Source organism: Thermobia domestica, chromosome 1, assembly GCF_964235325.1.
Source record: "Thermobia domestica chromosome 1, izTheDome1.hap1.1, whole genome shotgun sequence".
Classification (NCBI taxonomy): Eukaryota; Metazoa; Arthropoda; class Insecta; order Zygentoma; family Lepismatidae; genus Thermobia; species Thermobia domestica.
Window position 1 is genome coordinate 364,368,203 of NC_137454.1, and position 19,907 is coordinate 364,388,109.

Below are 19,907 nucleotides of genomic sequence, written 5' to 3' on the forward strand. Positions count from 1 at the left end.
GAACTCTATATGCAATCACGACTTCTTTGTGTCTTTTTGTAGCACATTTTTGATCTTATCTTTAGGCAAAACAGGAATTTCTTTTCTACCTAATTCCTGCTGTGGCTAATCTTCGCAAAATATTTGGATGGCAGTGAAATTTATTAGTAACTTATTTTCATGAAAATTGCAGTTCCTTTCAAGTCCCTATATTTATATAATTGAATATGAATACTTGTTTCTATGCAACCCGCTATTCATACTTTTGTTTCTGGTTGCATAAGCTCCCGACAACAAACAATGAAAGTTATGGATAATTGAATTGCACCTTAAGCCTTATACAACCCGATGGCCATAATTGTGTTTCAGACTGCATAACCCTTTGACCAGACACAAACAAAAATCATCAATGCAAATATGGCTATTTGAACTGATTCCAGCTTGAAATACGTATTCATTGATTAGTAACATAGTGTGTTACTTTCTCCCCTGACATCGGTAAGTCATACCAAATAAACAGTGTTTTTAAATCATTGTCTTTCTATGTATGCTTTTATTATTATTATTATTAGTTTTCATATTTGTGTTTCATAATAGTAATAATAATCAGCTCATGGGTTAGTTGTACAAAAACTTGTTACAATAATGACCATAAAATCAATGAGAAAAATACAATTAAAAAGCTATTTTCACTTCCTTTTTTATCATCTGTTTTAGGAACAAAGCATTAACCCAGTTTCAAAGCAAACAAGCCCAGAAGCATGTGTTATTCTTCGCCAACATCCAGTTGCTATGTAAATAATTAACACAGGAGAAAAAAAATAAACTGTACAAACGCTACTTTTTCGTTAGTTTGTTTATTTGCTTGTTTTTAATTGATGTACACTGGGTGGAGGTAGCCCAAGGATAACTAAACTTAGTTTCATTAAAAATTGGTAGGAAATAATCAATTAAAAAAATATGGGTGTTTGAAAGTCAATATTACTTTTAAGTTTGATTTTAAAGTAAGTCAAAATACTCTACATTAACATAATTAATAAAATAATTAAATTGACGTAATACAGGGTGGCCCAAAAGTAGGTATACAGTACCGTACTGATTAGCTCATTGCATTTTATATAATTTCTTATTGTTATTCATCAGGTAGACTTAGTTTCTTTATTATTCGTTCTAAATGTGTTTTTACTTACATCTTAAGCTCGGAAAAGCAGAAGCAAATAAAATCATAAACTAGAATGTTATACTTGATCAGTGTAGGGGTATATACCTACTTTTGGGCCACCCTGTAAATTTTAATTCTCAACAGTTAGTACTTTTATGATATACAACATTTAAGATGAATTTGATTATCAGAGTTTTCTGTGGACACAATAAAAATCAAGTAGCAGTGTCTCGTGTACACCACGTGAAAGAGTTTGGTGTGTACGGCTTGATATTTTTTTTAGCAATTAATACTGTAACCGGAAGTTGTAGGATTTATAATACTTCTAATTTTATTAAAGAATTAAGGATGGAGGTGTAATGTATACTTATGACGCTTAAACGATTGCAAGATACCGCTTCTCGCTAACTATTACCGATTTTGTTAAATTTTGATCAACGTTAAAAAAGGAAATTGTTTATTTCTAACACTTCCGGTGAAGGATCACCTCCTTGAACGAACTCGGTTCATAAGATTTCACTCTCGTCCTGATGCATCAAACAGTTCTTGAGATTTACTAAAGAACTGTTACTATTTGAGGATTAGTTAAACTAAAGATTTCGTTTATTTCATTTGTAAAACTATGGAACAAAATTAAAATACCAACCAATTTAGTTTATTTTAAATGTCAGGAGTGGATGTCTTATTCGCAAACAGCTTTTAATTATTGCATGAAACTTTTCCGAAAATAATAAAAGAAGAATGTAAAATAAAAGCAAGAATAATTTTCAATCACTCATATTTCAGAAAACTCTTTCTATCATAAAGATCGAAGTTTTTACACATCAGGAAAATGAATGCAAAACCACTAAAAACCTGGTCATAGATTTTATACATCAGGGAAATGAATACAAAACTACCAAAATCCTAGTCAGAAACGTTTACACGTCCGGAAAATGAATGTAAAACTACTAATATCCTAGTCACAACGTTTACACACCCAGGAAATGAATGCAAAACTACCAAAATCCTAGTCAGAAACGTTTACACGTCCGGAAAATGAATGTAAAACTACTAATATCCTAGTCACAACGTTTACACACCCAGGAAATGAATGCAAAACTACCAAAATCCTAGTCAGAAACGTTTACACGTCCGGAAAATGAATGTAAAACTACTAATATCCTAGTCACAACGTTTACACACCCAGGAAATGAATGCAAAACTACCAAAATCCTAGTCAGAAACGTTTACACGTCCGGAAAATGAATGTAAAACTACTAATATCCTAGTCACAACGTTTACACACCCAGGAATGCAAAACTACCAAAATTCTAGTCACAACGTTTACACATCCGGGAAATGAATGTCAAACTACCAAAATTCTAGTCACAACGATTACACATCCGGTAAATGACTACAAACCCACCAAAATCATAGTTATAGTTTCCGCACATTCTGGAAATGAATACAAAACCAACCAAAATCCTAATCATTGTTATAATGAAGACAAATGGTGTAGTTAAATGTTCATTTTTTTTTAATACTTCAACACGGAGATTTACCAAGCTAGTATTGGAGTAAAAACAACATTACAAATAACAGAGTAGTCAAGATTGCTATCGAGCACTAGAGCAGAAGTGTTGAAACTCATAAGATTAAGGCTCTGGTGAGCTTAAGGAGCGCAATTTTAAGCAAACAGGAATTCGATTATAGAGATGTTCTCGGGATATCAGCCAGGTGAAGTCCGACCGTAGAGCCGACGTTTCAAGACCTGACATCGTTCTCGTCTTCAGGGCGATTATACTGAGACCAGTTCGTGTGTACTATATATAGGAGAGGAAATTCGGCGGGGTTAAGAATCCGTGTCTCTGATTGGATGGTCTAGAGCTTGACGCTGATTGGTCGTATTCAAACATGCTTTCTTTATGACTGGTGTCCATGTCTGGCTAAGTTGAAATCCTGTATCCCTGTTGATATTGTTGGGTTCTTGTTGTATGGCAAGAGATTCTTTAATTATCCTTTCCCAGTGGTTTGAGCTCTTTGAAATAATTTTAATGTCTGAAAATGATATTCTATGTCCTTCCGTTATACTGTGTTCTGCCAGGGCTGATTTCTCCGGATAAAACATCTTGATGTATCTCTCATGCTTCTTACAAAGATGTGCTATTGTTCGTTCTGTTTGTCCTATGTAAGTTTTCGCGCATTCGCAGGGAATGCAGTATACTCCTGGTGTTTTAAGACCCACATCATCTTTAACTGGACGGAGTAGTTTCCTGATATTTGATGGCGGTTTATGTATGGTTTTGTTGTTGTGTCTCTTCATGATTCTTGGCATTTTTCCAGATAGTTACCCAGTGTAGGACAGGACTGCGATGTTGACTGGATCTTCAGATTCTGTGGACCAATCGAATATATCTTCCTTGTATGCATTCTGCAGTAAGATCTTCTTGAGATCTCAAAGTTCAGTGGAGATGAACTTGGTCCAAGATGGCTTTTGCTCTGAGTGCAAGAAGCGTGCCGATAACTGTATTGCGCTGTGATTTATGGTGAAAACTGTTTCCATTAAGATAAAGATCAGTGTGGGTAGGTTTTCTGTAAACACTGTGTGGTCCAGACTTCCATCAGGTTTGCGACGAATGAGGATGTCTAGCAACGGTATGCAGCTTTCTGTTTCTATTTCCATGGTAAACTTGATATTGCTGTGTTGATTGAGATATTCAAAGAACGATTGCAGTGAAATTCTCCCACGAGGCGAGATGAGAAAGGTATCATCAACATACCTATAGAAACACAATGGCTTTAATGGTGCTGTTTCTAGTGCTTTCTGCTCGAATTTTTCCATGAAAAAGTTTGCCACTGCTGGTGAGAGAGGTGACCCATGGCAACACCGTCCGTTTGTTCATAGTATTGTCCATCAAAGAGAAAATATGTGGAAGTTAATGTGATCTTGAATAAATCAAAATCTCCGGCGGGAAGTGCCCAATGAGTAAATTTAACTTGTCTTGTAATGGAACTCTGTTAAACAGAGAGACCACATCAAAACTGACTAGGATGTCATCTGAAGGAATGCGTATCTTCTTCAATATTTCCACGAATTCATATGAGTTCTTGACGTGGTGTTCACACTGTCCTACCAGCGGTTGAAGAAGAGAGGTGAGATACTTAGCCAGACGGAAAGTTGGGCTTCCAATCGCACTGACAATGGGTCTCATTGGAATGTCAATCTTGTGTACTTTCGGCAGTCCATACAGTCTCAGTGGTTGGCAATTATGTGGCGTGATTTTCTTGCGTATATCTTCTGGTACGTTGGTTTTCTTCAGAAGTGTAGTAATTCCACGTTCAATACTGGAGATCGAATCCTTCTTGAGTTGTCTATAGACCGAGTCGTTGAGTAAATCCGACATCTTCTTGTAGACTTCAGTGGGTATGAGTATGATGGCATAGCCTTTGTCCGCTGGCAGTACAGTGGTGTTGTCGTCTTGACGAAATTTCTAAAGAGCTGTTCTTTCTCCCAGAACGAAACATCTCGACTTGTGATTGGTATTTTTGACAAATGTTTCCTTTATTTATTTATTTATTTATTACTCGCAAGTAACTATTTACTAAAAATGTCCAAACTAGTGGCTTCGAAACTTGCCCTTAAGCAAGAATTACTTCAATGGTTAAAAACCGGGATCAGTAGTATGGTATCGTAATCCAGCGCTCTCTTGAAGGCGAGATAGTGTGGTGGGGGACTGTGAGGGATGATCTTGCATACTGGCCTGTGTACTCGTCAAGTACACCGGATTCAAGTCGTAGTTTGGACTGCATTTTCGTATTATGTAAGCTATATCTTTTATATCCTTGGTGTATGCGTAGGTACACAAAAACAAAATCTCTGACTCAAATTCAATAGTTAGGATTAACTTTTAAACGCCCATTGACGCAAATGCTGCGTCGGGGCTTTAAACCTAAATAGCTCAGCCCGTAATTAACCTAGGAAGATGATTTTGGTATCATTGTATTTCTAAAGGATGCAGCTTTCTTCCGGTGTTCATTTTATGTATATAGGGGTATCACGGCTCGTGATATTTCTTTTTTGTTTTTTCTACAGGTTTTTGGTGACATTCCTTTCCCATTTGTAGGCATACTCACGAAAATTGGTCTGTGAAGAAATGAAGTAGACCACTACATGGTAAAATCCTGTATTTGTACTTCTTTGTTATCTGGGAGGAGAAAGGAGGGGACAAAGTTATCCAATCTTTGGAGTTTCCATTTTTTGACGTAAATTACATTTATTTTTACGACAAACATCAATAGCTTAGCCCCCAATTAAGCTAGAAAGATGATTTGGTACCAATGTATTTCTGAGAAATGAAGCTTTTCGCCAGTGTGCATTTTATCTGTGTGGGGGATACCACGGTCGAGGAGAGAAGGTAAAGTTTGTTTGTTCTATTTTTCCATCAAGTTTTGGGGGGGCATTCCTCCTCCCGTTGTGGTACACCCATACAAGTAGGTATGTAAAGCAATGAAGTAGTCCCCTACATGATAATAACCTGTATATGTACTTGTTGCTTATAGGGGAGCAGGGGACCAATATGGTTGCCAGGGCCTCGCAAATATTTTTAAATGACTTTTTTTTGTTTCTTCTTCTTTCTCTTATACGAATATGGTGGAAATTGCACAAATGTTACGTCGTTGGAATCTGCGGTCTACAAGCTTTCCAATGGTGTATGAATAATGACTTTGTGATAATTAGGGGGGGCACCAGAGACCCCAACGTGAGAGTCTACGATTATTGTTGGGGGTGCGGTGGCTGAGTGGTAGAGCGTTCACCTCCGGTGCTTGGGGTCCCTGGTTCGATCCCAGCTCACGCCGTGTGGAGTTTGTGGTGGACAAACACCGTACTCGTGGGTCTTCTTAGGGTTCTCCCGTTTCCTCCCACTTTCTTCATTCCACCATTTCACTCGTCTCGCATCATCACCGTCTCCTTTAGCCTAACCACCATAATCGTGGGACGTAAAACTATAGATTTCATTTCATTTCTACGATTTTGTTAAAATCCCTGGCGGGCTTCTAAAGGTTAAGTTTGAGTGAGCACAAGTCCCATTCAAGTTAGCGAGAGCTATTTTGAATGCATCAGATAGTAGATATGAACTCAAATACAAACACATACATGGTGGCTCAGTGGTAGAGTGCTTATTTCTGGTGCGAAGGGTCTCTCGTTCGATCCCCGGCCAAGTAAGTTTCTTGGCTAACATCGTATCCGTGGGTTTTCTCCCGTACTCCCGTTTCCTCGAATTTCCTCACTCCACCACTTCTTCCATAATCATTCATTTGCCTTAATCATGTCTCCTTTAGCCTAGGGATGGACACGTGAGCCGAAACGAGCCAAATCGAGCCACAATTCTGTGTGTAGTTTCGAGTACTTTCTTCAAGTATCCTACACCGACAATATAATTATTATCAATGATACTTACTACAACACTACAACTTCTTGTTCTTCTTGTTCTTCTTCTTCTTCTTCTTCTTCTTCTTATTATTATTATTATTATTATTATTATTATTATTATTATTATTATTATTATTATTATTATTAGTGTAAACATGAAAGTTGGATTGTTTGTATCTGAATACTAAAAAATAGTTGACTGCTGACCTCGGTAGTCGTGAAGTCTATGAGTCGTTCACGAGGTACTGGGTTTGAGTTCCGGAGGAGCAAGTATCCGGCTCGAGCCAAAAATTGTTAAAAGCTAGAGGGCACCGGCCAAACATGCTCAAAACTGCTCTGCTCGGGTTTAGGATTGTCAACGGCAAGAGCGGCTCGGCTCACAGCTCATTCACTATTCAGCTGAGCCAACAGCTCACCCAACCGATCCGGCTCGAGCCGATACAAACCGAGCTGATGGCTCACCCCAATCGAGCCGGCTCGAGCCGATCGCTCACCTGAGCCGAGTCTGTGCCTCATTATATACTTATGAACTACATTATATACTTATATTGGTGCTCACGACATTTGAGGCTGTGTCATTATAAAAATCCATTACCATCTTGTTAATCGAGACCAGATGTGATGCGAGCAGTGTCCCATCTCGTGCACAATACTAAAAATATTCCATATTATTGCTTACATTTCTCATAGCTTTCGCTTTCCAGTCTAATCAGGCAATGATTTCAAAACGAGTTAAAACGAGCTAAACGAGCGAGCCATTTATAAAACTCGACCTTAAAACTCTAACTCGGCTCGGAACTCGACTCTGAGAATATTACCTTTGACTCGAGTCGTGCTCTAAAGGGCATATACATGGGACGTTAAAATAAATTCATTTCTTTACACACACACTTATATATATATATATATATATATATATATATATATATATATATATATATATATATATATATATATATATATATATATATATATATATGAAACTATGTTAATCCTTTCGCTTTCGCTTTTTTTGTGTGTGTGTATGTACACGTAACATCTTTCGCTTTCGTATTTAAACAAAAATCGGCTGGCCGTACAACTTCAGACTTACATTCTTTATGACTACATGACTTCACACAATCAATACGGAGATTATAAACTAAGGTGTCAGTTAAAATCAGAGTCCAGAATTTCAAGAAAGGACAGAAAAATCCTAATTACCACGTCTATAGAGAACAGCTGTATATTCTTAACCAAAAAAAAAAAAAAAAAAAAAAAAAAAAGAGTGGCAAAAGAAAATTTATAATAATAAGAAGACTAGATGATAATAACAATAAAAAAGAAAACAGACTGAGTTATAAGAAATCAGGTGTGCGTATGTAATATTGGATGACGTGTTACAGAAAAAAAAGAGAGAGAAATGTAAACCAGCAAAATGACGAAATGTTTAATAGGCAAATGAAAAGAAAGACGAATTGAAAAGAGTTGAACAACATTGGGCAAAGTAAGATGAGAAATTCTTCACAGAATTAAACAGATATAAAATTCTTAACATATATAGCGGCCCGCTTTCAGCTTTTTGGTACCTTAATGCTAATTAAATAAGACGCCTGCTGTCAGACTGATGCGAATACATTTTTAAAGTTTTTTTTTTTTTTTTTTGTCTCCTTGAATGTGTGTGGGTTCTTTTTTCTTATATTAATCTTATTTGAATGGTGCTAAAGCTTTCAGCTGGAAGGAAACAGAAAAAGAAGAAACGAAGAAAAAAATATCAGTTACCAGCTTTACCTCACTTGTATCTCAATTAACAAGTGAAATTTGCCAAACCTGTTGATAATTAGATGCAAAGATGTTGTTTAAGGAATACATATGTGTTATGTTTCAATACCTCTCGTCCGATGGTCGATGGTCTCTGTGTACAACAGAATTAATCCACTAGCCACAAACATGTTCACACAAACTCTCCTCTGTCGGTCAGAAGGCCTTGCTTAAATCCTCAAGAACATAAGGTTATTATCCTGAGAGACTTTCGAGGATAAGGCTACTATTCTATGTAAAGTGGAGAAATTTAGATTTACATAAAGGCTCGAGTATCTCCTATAGGTGGCAGCACATTTTGCTTTTCTTTGCTGCCCGTATTCTACAGTGTGTTCGTCAAGTTGCGCAACCCGAAGTTTGATTGCGTATATCCTTTGAACCTAGAACAATAAAGACCTGAGACTTGAAACAAATGTAAACGTGTTCTAGCGTAGATATTTTCGAGATCATGACCAATGTTGGAATTTGTAACGTTTTTGTGTAGTAACAAAAGAAACTACCGAAAGTGTAAAATAAAATTTAAAAAAAAATCTACAAAATGAAAAAAAAAAAACAGTTGCAGAAACTGATTTTCTACAGGTGAATACCTGTATATATGTGAAGTATGCATCAACATTTGCCCATTGGTACGAAAATGTGATAAATTTGATGCAGTGTTGCCATGTAAAAGAGCTATTTAATGCAAGCCCGTAAAATGGGTGTTTTTTGACAACAACAACAAAAAAAAAAAAAATGCGGCTCTTGTCAACACTATTCGGCAGCAGTTGTTCATCGGAAACTTTGTGCTGTGTATAAACCAAGTGTGATAAGTGCAGGAGTTGTCGTGAATGGGTTCTTTCATTTAAAAGTGGACGAACAAACATTCATGACGAAGAGAGGAGTGGCAGTCCATCAGTGGTCACTGATAAACTCGTTCAGCAAATTGATAGAAAAGTTTAATCATCTACCTTACAGCCCAGATTTGGCACCCAGCGATTATCATCTATTGATGCATGTGAAGAAGTGGCTTGGTTCGCAGTGCTTTGGTCACAGGCTGGCTCAAGGCATAAGCAAAAGATTATGCTGATGGAATGTCTAAGCTAGTGCAGAGGATATGACAAGTACTTGAATGTTTATGGAAATTATGTTGAAAAATTGAGCAAAGAAGCAGTTTTCAGATGTATATAATAAATTATTCTTATTTACTTCGGTGTTTCTTTTTTAGCCAATTGGAGGTCACTTTCCGAACGGCCCTCGTATATATCAAAATATTGTATAAGTAAGTCGAGTATTCCGATGCGGTATGACGATATTAATTCTAATTGACAAATATAGGCATGATGCCTCAGTGATAGGGTGTTCACCAGTGGTGCGATGAATCCCATGTTCGATCCCAGCCATGTGAGTTTATAGTAGACAACAATGTATCTATAGGTTTTCTCGTTGTTTTTTGCCGTTTCCTCCCCGATTATTATTCCATCAATTCCGTATATATCTACACTAATATATGAAGGAAGGAATGTGTGCATCAGTCATGAGATTTTTCACATAGAAATGAGTCACCCAGAACCACCATATTTTGTATAGAAATACATCTTCGCCAGATCTAATCGCGTACGAAGACGTTTTTTATCGACTTCTTACACGAGGTGGGACTGGGGAGTCAGACAATATAAACTACTTTATTGCGTTGCAGGTTGTCTACTGACTAGGGGGAACGGTCTTCTGCCAGAGATGGAGTGGGTCGTGGGCCAATAGGATGTGACCCACTACGACTCACCGTGACCTACTCTGACCCACCGACCCACTCCAACTCATCGATTTACTACGACCCACCGATGCACTCTGCTCAGTGTATTGTAGACAGCATCTTCTGAGCACTGATGAAATTGTTCAAGTTTTATTTTCAAGGCCTTCACTTTTTCTTCCTTTCTCATTTGTTTTTATATCCTTACCTAAGATGAGTATATCTAAGTGAGGAAAGAACTTCAAGTACTTTTGGATATTGATATTTGTAATAATAGCAACAGGACTTACTACTTGGCTTTCCTTTACTTTGGCCTGCTTTGTGATTTTCAAATTTCATTCTATTTTCCACTGAAAAGTATCTGTTATTCAACAAGGAAATAATTATATATGGTAAGTAAATTGTAATATGGCCCATGACCAGTGGCGTATTTACGATTTTGTTTCGGGAGGGGCTTTGCTAACTTTCGGGGGGGGGGTTCTTTGCCTGGAAATGTGAACATTCTGCAAGATAGTTTATTTACTTTACTATACTAAGTAAGATTTCCCGGACTTAAGCCCGGAAGCCACCCCCCTAAATACGCCACTGCCCATGACAAACACTTTACTATTTTATATCGTAAAGGTCAGATCCATCGGTATTGTAACAGAGCGGTACATGAACGATTGACCATAGAATTCCAAACTCCGATTGGTGATAATTTCACAGCCTTGTTTTATTACAAGTGTAAACTCTTTAGTCAGTTGATAGGAGGGCGTGGATCTTGGGTCAGAGTTGATGACGATGGATTTTGGTGGGTCAGAGTGGGTCACGGTAGGTGGTGAATCATGGTGGGTTATAGTAGGTTACAGTGGGTCAGTGGATAATGGATGGTCAACTTTTCATTGACCCCACCATCTGTGGTTTCCGCTATTTTATAATAATTGCCTTTCATCAATAGTTCGTCTTGTCTACACTACAGGGTAATCGTGGTACAGGGTACAGATGCAAAACTGAAGATCTCATTTCATTAAAAAAAAAAAAGTTCTAATTTTTAGCGTTGGTCCAAATGTTTCTACTACTTAAACTTTCTGTTCTATTAATTAGCACTGGCGCAAATCCCAGGGGGATGAGTGGGACGTGTTCCCTCCAATCTTGGAACTGAGGGGACTGTCCTCCCCAATAATCCGATGTAAAATGTGTTTTTTTTTTTTTTTTGAGAGAAATGTGATGATTTGTTTCCGATTGCCACAAAGGAAAGTGAGATGAAATTGATGTCCCCCAGAATAAGCCTCAAATGTGTCGGTCTCCCAATGTTGAAAATAACTGTGCTTCCCTGATCCTCCACAGCATTGTTTTTCAACTTCATAAATATTTTGAACATCGCTAAAAAAAAAAAATAAAAAAAAGGACGGTCTTACCCCCCTTCACCCCCAATGTTGATGATAGATTTGCGCCGCTGTTAATTAGATTCTCTCTTCCCCGCTATCAAGCTCATATTAACTTCTCCTATAATACTAACTGCTTTCTACAGCCGTGATATGTATCAGAAATAATTTGCTTCAAGTGCAATCACGTTTGTCGACTATGCAACTCTCAGACTGATTTCTCTAAAGTGAATGTCCACTTTTATTTCCTTTTTTTATATACTTCTTGAAAGGAAATGGCGAATAGATATTTTTTTATATGGCTAGCATGTCACATTAAATTGTTTTAGAAATGCCCACACATGTTCACGAAGGTGAACTTTAGGATACTGTATCTGCCGTTTGCATCATTATGTGTGACCTCAATCTGTTCGTATCTGTCTGTCGGTATGTTCTCATGTATATAGACAACAACCAAATCGTGACTCGCTTTCGAACTTTCCGGAGCACAAAAGTAAAGTAATTTCTAACCGAATGAAAGAAAGAAAGAAACGAATGGCAACCAGAGGAAGGAAATGGACTTACAAAATAGAGAAGAATGGAGCAATCACTGCAGTGTTGCCAATCATACATTAAATATCGTTAACACAACATTATTTATGAAATTATTTTCAACTAGAGGGGGCACGGTGGCTTAGTGGTACAATGCTTACCTATGGTGCGAGCTGTCAGGGAGGTTCGATCCCCGCCCAAGTAAGTTTGTGGTGGACATCATCGTGTACGTGGGTATTCTCAGGTTACTTCCGTTTCCTCCCACTTTCTCATTCCACCAATTCTTTCATCATCATTCACTTGCCTTAATCATTGTTTTCCTTAGCCTAAATGGCATAATGGTGGAACGTTAACTCAGGAAACATGATACATGGATTTACTTGGTGAGTGAGGAGTAACTAGACATTGAAAATTTGATGTATTATATATACAAATCCCTTTATCCTAACATTGATTCAAACCATGTATATTTCACAATATGATGTCATTTTCCTATCTTTTCAGTAAGATGAGTAACCGCTTCACTGTCCAGAAGCACGCGGTGTATTCCAGCACACTTAGGAAGGGAGAAGACATATAAAAATGATTGAAAATGACCGATGTTAGTGTCGAATCTATAGTTTTCGAGGTCACTGAAATGAACAGTGACACTTCCGGTGCCATCTAAATCCAAATTCAACCCCACGACTTGGGTTGAGTTGAGTTGAGTTTAACGTCCCGTTGAGCAGCGAGGCTATATGAGACGTGGACTTACTGATTAACGTGGAATCCGAACCACATGAGCTCCCGCCGGGGATCGAACCCTTGTCTCCCATGTCAAACCCCTCAACTTGGGGGAGGGGGGCCGTTTAAATCCAAATTCAGCCCCCATTAGACTCCTAAGAAGGTATGGTGTGATGTTTAATTGAAAATGACCGATATTTGTGTCATATTCATAGTTTGTGGGGACCCTAAGTTGATTGGTGACAGTTTTGGTGCCCTTTATTGTCCAAAATGAAACGTATTCTCCCCGTGCGAAGAAGAGGCATTCTGCTAGTAATGAATAATTTAATTCCTTTTTTTCGGGCGTCCCGTTATTTTATAACTAGAACGAAACTATGAAATAATGTTAATCTTTAATTAAAAAAAATATCCCAGTCAGAATTCCATAACGTAGGCCTACTTTGATTTTGTTTATGCTTTGTGAGTAGGTGAATAATTTGTTGTATACCTGTGGGCAACACTGGATTTCCAGGTCGACTGGAGAAATGAAAGCTGAAAATGAAAGACCTGGGCGACTGCAACTGGAGTGAGTGTGTATATACGTAGACCGCTACATCCAACCTCCGTGACTGGAACTTCCTCCTAAGGACGCTTTTGTCCACAACAGTATGCTTAAAGTACTATCTAAAGGTAAGAAATAAAAGCAAGAAAGAAAGAAAAAAGAAAAGAAAAATATGATAATATACGCGTCCTTTGTCACGGCTAAATACCATAGAATGAATTTTCGCCTACATTCACAACTTAAAGTATTTGCATTCAGGATTGCAAGCTTTTGTGTTGAAATATTCTCCAAGTATTTTTTTTTTTCTTTTTTTGTGTTTGTTTTAGCAAGATACAATAGCACTGCAATGCGTGAGTTAGAAACTTGGTGGAAGAGAATTAAGTATGTAAAACCCACAACACTGCAATGCAACTGTTTATTCTAATGAATCCAATGAAATAGCAGTTGAATATTTATCGCATTTTTGTTGTTGCATCGTAATTGGGATTTTGGGTTCGAATCCAGCACTCGACTATTCTGACAAGATTTTCCTGCACTTATCAAATTTCCAGGTACAACAATATCTAAGGTACGAGGGATGATCAAGAAAAAAAAAGTTACAATGCATAAAACTTTTATGGTATTTACTGTAACTTAACAAAAATTTATTTGTATATTAATAACATGTTCGTCTTGCTGCAGGTTTAAAGACTTCGGATTCTGGTCATGGATACCCGAGAAGTGGGTATTAAAAATGATGACTTGTGTGGAAAATCGGTCAAGAGTACAAGTGGTCTACGGTGCTGTTCCTGTGGGCCAAAAACACTATACCTGCTGACATTCATGGACAGATTGTACAGATGTATGAAGAGGGCTAAATTTCAAAGCAACATGTAGGGAAGTGGTATCGTGCCTTTGAAGAAAGACGGACCCATACTGTTAATGACAATCCTGGACACAGCGATAGACCCAGTACTTCAACTACTGTCGTTACGCTTGGAACCACTAGAGTATCCATACTACAGCCCTGACCTGGCTCCAGCAACGTTCACATTTTCCCTGTTCTAAAGTAAATACAAAAAATGGCTGGGAATTATTATCTGGCATGTGATTGTGTCAATACTGCTGCCTCACGGTGGCTACGAGAACTTGACGCGAATTTCTATGCAAATGGTATGGAAAACATTATCTGCCGTTGTGATTAGCCGTTGAACAAAAACTATGATTATATCGAGGACTATTGCTGATCATCATCTCCTGAAATAGCTTGCACAGTGCGAATTTCTTCCTGAGACCATCAGGTGTGGAAGAGATACCTACTTTAACCCAAACATTAGAGAATTTGTATGTATTTTGTATTATAGTAGAATTTTGTAATAAAATCTGGTAATGGAAAGGAGAAAACTATTCCGGACTGAAATTTGCTCTACCTGTGCTCTACCAAAACCTGCACAAGCAAAACTTTACAATATCCAAGCTTTGTCCAAAGGCAAGTCGAAGAAAATCAGAGAATAATTCGGGCAGTTTTTTTCGATATTCTATTTACTTCATTATTGAGAGCACTTAATTTTATTTCACACAAACAAGCCCCAAATAATGGAATTCTCTCTACAGTAAAAGAAAAAGTTCGGATATTTATCTCTTGAATATGATTGAATTAATTTGAATATTGTCATCCCCTTTTGTAGGAAAGAAGGAGAATGTGCTGCCATCTGTTGATTAATTATTAACTTTCTTTTGCTTGCAGATTGAGAGTAGGTCGTCAAATTAATAAGTATTTTTTCTTCAACCTTTCTGGCTTTGAATGATTCCCTAACACATTCTGTACTGTTATTTATTTGGGGTGTGTCAAACATTTGCGTTCAGATTGATATTATGCGTTCAAACTGTTTTGCTTCGAAAACGATTTTTGATGCAGAAAAAACATACACGAACGTGTGCTACGGTACAGAAGAGTAGAGCAGAACAGGGTAAAGTAAAAAAGGGTAGGCTAGGCTATTTAGTAGGGTAAGTTAGGTTAGTAGAGTATTTAGGTTAGGCTAGGAAGATTAAACAAGGTTAATAGAGTAGTAAACTAGATTAACTTAGGTTGTAGAGAACAATAGGGTAGACTAGAGCATTTCTATTTCAAGTATTCCTCTACTGGCGCTGCTGTCGATGTGTGTTTTCCCGTATCTCTCTCAAAAGAGGAGGGACAAGCAGCTGTGGTCGAGATTCTTCAATAATTTGGTGATACAGGGTTGCCACATTGAATTATTTCATGGACTTCTCTGTACACTGTCTTCTTAGTCATTCTAAGCCTAGAATACTCACTCGCCAAGACCAAAAGACTGAATGACAAGTTGGCAATACAGTCAAGGTAATTCACTTCTTTCCCCAAAACAAAGGGATGGTTTCCTCCGTAAGAGAGTGGAGAGGGTGGGGCCGAAGTATGTTTCACATATTTTCCGATGGCATACTTGAAACAGAAAGGCTGTAGTACGGTACGGTAGGGTAGGCTAGGTTAGGTTAGTAGAGTAGGGTTGGTTAGGTCATTAGAATAGTTTAGATTTGTAGAATAGGTTAGGATAGGTTTAGCTTGTATATTCTATTTTCAACTACCTTAATGTGAGTTTCACAGTGATACGAACTCCTATAGCACTTGTAATTGTTTCACAATAGTAAAGTTACACTTGTAAACATAATATATAGTTTTGCTACACTATGCAGATACACTGCACGGGAGAAAAATAATATCTAATACAGTCCCCTTTCATATGCACTTATTCATTTTAATCGTACTATATCACTTGCCATGGTTTCTGACTAGTAACTCAACACTTGTAAACATAGAATATAAGTTAAACACCCTGTTCACAAATATGGAGGAAATTCATATGCAGTCATTTTAACCGTAAAGTTATAATTTCGTAAAGACCTATTCCCAATCTGCACATTTTTGTTCGTTTCTTTCGTTCTTTATTTATAAGTTCACTCCTAAATGCCTATGTCGTTAATCTCAACACTTGCGCCATCTGTGCGACAATTCTAGGAAATACTTCAAGATTGTGTAACACTGTGCAAATAGCCATTATGAGTCTGGGTTATCCGTACAATCACTGGAATTAAGATAGGAATTTGCTCTTCAATCCAGTGGCGGTTCTTCAGGGAAGTGACGTCACAGAAATTTCAAATTTAAGGCTACAACCTAAGGGAACAAGGCTTATCTAATGTTCTAGCTGTTATGTATTACAATCAGTATATTAGAGCAGCCTTCTTCCCTTACCCTTGTAGCTGTAAGATTAAATATTTTTATTGATATAAGTTCCCTCAAGAACCACCATGTTTAATTCAAGCAAGTTCTCAATTTCCTATACTATGTGAACAACAAAAAAAGGATGTTCGCGTTGCTATCCAATTGCGTATCAATCTGTGTTGCCCTCAAGGCGAGACTTGGGCCAGTCGTCCACCAAGTGTTTCCTCGTCTCAAAAAATGTATCTTTTTTTCTATTGAATGACCTCTTTCTCGTCTCGTATCCTGTCTCGTCTCGTGGGCAACGCTAGTATAAACTGCATTAAGAGTCTTCATCCCGGCAAAATTAAAATACCCTAATTTTACAGTAATTATGTGATATCTTCAAATAGATAAAAGATAATCGAAATGTGGAACAAGAGCGCCCTAGACAATATTATTTTGCGTGAGGTACCGTTATCACAAGTCACCTAGTGGCTTTATGCTTTCAGTTGTTTAGAAACGCGAAAATAAATGCCGATTTTCAAAATGGCTCGAAATCGAAAGCAGATAAGTGAGTCGTGATAACGGTATCTTAAATGTAAAATGATATTGTCTAGGGCGCTCTTGTTCCACATTTCGATTATCTTTTATCTATTTGAAGATATCACATAATTACTGTAAAATTAGCAGTATTTTAATTTCGCCGGGATGAAGACTCTTAATCATTTGAGGCTACAGTGGAGCATAAAATGAAGGAAGAGCGGTGAAACGTTCACCTCCATCTGGTGGTAACAGTTTCTGATTCGATCCCAGGCCAGGGGGAGGGCAGGATATCCCAGTGATAGAGCATTTACCTCTGGTGCGTGGGGTCCCTGATTGCCTGGTACGGTACCTGGTTCAATCCCCGGCCAAAAAAGTTTGTGATAGATAACATCGTTTATGTGGTTTCTCTTGTTTTTCCGTTTTCCCATATTCTCATTCCACCAATTCTTCCATCATCATTCACTTGCTTTAATCATAATCTCCCTTGGCTTAAATGGCATAATCATGGGACGTTAAACTGAAGGATTTCTTTTCATTTTCTATCCCAGGTCAAGTAAGTTTGTGATGGGACAACATTGTGAGTTTTCTCGGGGTTCTCCCGTTCTCTCCCACATTGTCATTCCCCCAGGGTTTTTTTTTTCACAAATATTCACTTGCATTGCGCATCCGTCTCCTTTAGGCTAAAGAACATAACTGTGGAACGTTAGATTTCATTTACTGGAGCACACAATTTAATGAAATGAACTAAACTATTACATATAGGATAACGAATATATCAAAGGTGCACGTGCACCCCCCTTCGTTGTATATATATACACTATTTAAAATGAAAAACTAGCAGTGAAAATACCAACACTTTCCGAAACTTTTTGCCATCATGTTTCCGTTTGGGACTTAAAAGAAAGCAGAGCTTTGCAAGAGCAATAGTTTAAGTCGATTTTCAAAAGATTAAACGGAAAGTATTCACCAAGCAAAACAATGTAACATTTGTCAACTAGAGAAGAAAACAGAAACCAGAAGGAGAGAAGAACACATTTTTTCCTTGTATTTTCCTCAGTTCTATGCATCAGTATTGTCAGCGGTAAAGAACATTGTTACATGTCACTTTGAAGAGTTTCAGTATATATATATATATATATATATATATATATATATATATATATATATATATATATATATATATATATAAAGGAAATCTTTGGTATTTCTTTTCTTGTATCCTTCCAGTCGATTCAAAAATCGAACTTTAGCTGTCTATTACTTTATGAAATTTCCTTTTCATTATATCCTGCAACTTATACTTTCCAAGAAACAGAAATCCATTATGGATTGCATATATTCCAGGAAACTATTCATTAACGAACTTTATCATAAGATTGAAGCAACATCAACCCAGACAAAGTAACAAGCTCTCCATCTCGCGTATATACAATATCTAAAATAGCCCGAATCTGTTAGTGACAGCAACCCTAGAACTCTTTTATCTGTTGCGGATACCTTACGAAAGTGTATGAGGTTGTGGGTAATTCTTTTTTAATATGTCCAATATTTATGGATTCTTTTTCAGCCACCTGTCACTCACCTGTCGCTCAGGAGATTTTTTTTTTACATCTTCAAATAATTGTACAGGGTGGATCTTAATAAGAATTATCATTATAAATGCTAATAACTACGTACGGAAAACACGCATAGTAACGACACAAGACTCATTGAATTGAACAACTCAATTTTAAAAATGAAATGAAATCTTTAAGTTTAACGTCCCACGTTTATGCCGGTTAGGCTAAAGGAGACGGTAATAATGAGAAATGAGTGAAATGAAGAAAGTGGGAGAACCCCGAGAAAACCCACGAGCACGGTGTTTGTCCACCACAAAGTCCACACGGCGCGAGCTGGGATCGAACCAGGGACCCCAAGCACCGGAGGTGAATGCTCTACCACTGAGCCACCGCGCCCCCCATAGCTCAATTTTAGTGTCAGTTATCGATCAACTAGGGATGGTACCGAGACCGAGACTAGTCTCGGTCTCGTCTCGAATTATCGAGACGAGACCGAGACCGAGACGGACTTTTATATACCGAGACGAGACCGAGACCGAGACGGACTTTAAAATACCGAGACGAGACCGAGACCGAGACAGACCTCTATAAATCGAGACGAGACCGAGACGAGACTTAGGTCAGTCTCGAAAGTCTCGGTCTCGTCTCGAATATTGATATTGATAAATACTAAAATTGCCTTCACTCAAAATTTGTTTCGTTGCTGTGTTAGACAATATGAGAACGGTTGACTGATGTACAGTGGCGTATTTAGGGGTGGTTATCGGGCTCAAACCCCTCCCGAAATAAATTTGTGATAATTTTTTGCATTGCACGTACAACGCAAATGTTTCTCACTCGTTCCTCAACAAAATCCACTGCTGATGCGAAAAGAATTCTCTCTCTCTCTCTTTCCCTCCCTCCCCCCTCTCTCTGTCTCTCTCTCTCTCGGGTCGCGGTGCCACCCAGGTCTGCCCTGCATGGGTTCCCGGGGCCCAACTTTAATTTTAAATGGAAGCAAGGGGTGAGTGGCACCTCGTTCGATGGATCTTGAAAAACTAAAAAGCGTTGTGGCAAAATATCTTTCATATCGGGCACTGTATTCAAAATGGCCGCCAAGAGATGTTGCCTCTATCAGATACAGTAAAACGTGCAGTACCACTGATATGAACACGGTTGAACATAAATGAACCGAACAGAAACTCAAATAGAAAATGTCATGTGGCACATCGATTGATATTGTCGCAGAGACTCCCAGGGCCACCCTTCAGGCCCAGGGCCAGGGCGCAACTTGAAAATTGTAAATGGAAACATGGGGTGAATGATACTTCGTTCGACATATCTTTAAAAACTAAAGAGTGCTGTTGCAAAAGATTGTTCATATGGGTCAA

General features: G+C 37.9%; 2 protein-coding genes across 2 annotated transcripts; both read right to left on the reverse strand.

The window, feature by feature from the left end:
- Nucleotides 1-2,975: 2,975 nt before the first annotated feature.
- On the reverse strand, nucleotides 2,976-3,458 carry LOC145682208 (uncharacterized). Its single transcript, XM_081753792.1, has one exon. The coding sequence runs from the start codon at nucleotides 3,456-3,458 to the stop codon at nucleotides 2,976-2,978; it is 483 nt and encodes a 160-aa protein (XP_081609918.1).
- A 601-nt stretch (nucleotides 3,459-4,059) lies between these two features.
- On the reverse strand, nucleotides 4,060-4,527 carry LOC145682211 (uncharacterized). The gene has a single exon (XM_081753797.1). It carries the CDS (start codon nucleotides 4,525-4,527, stop codon nucleotides 4,060-4,062), a length of 468 nt encoding a protein of 155 aa, XP_081609923.1.
- Between the last annotated feature and the right edge of the window lie 15,380 nt (nucleotides 4,528-19,907).

What these genes read in the sequence shown, in the direction of transcription:
- LOC145682208 (XM_081753792.1), bottom strand. Translation starts at nt 3,458, where the DNA reads ATGCCAAGAATCATGAAGAGACACAACAACAAAACCATACATAAACCG.
- LOC145682211 (XM_081753797.1), bottom strand. Translation starts at nt 4,527, where the DNA reads ATGTCGGATTTACTCAACGACTCGGTCTATAGACAACTCAAGAAGGAT.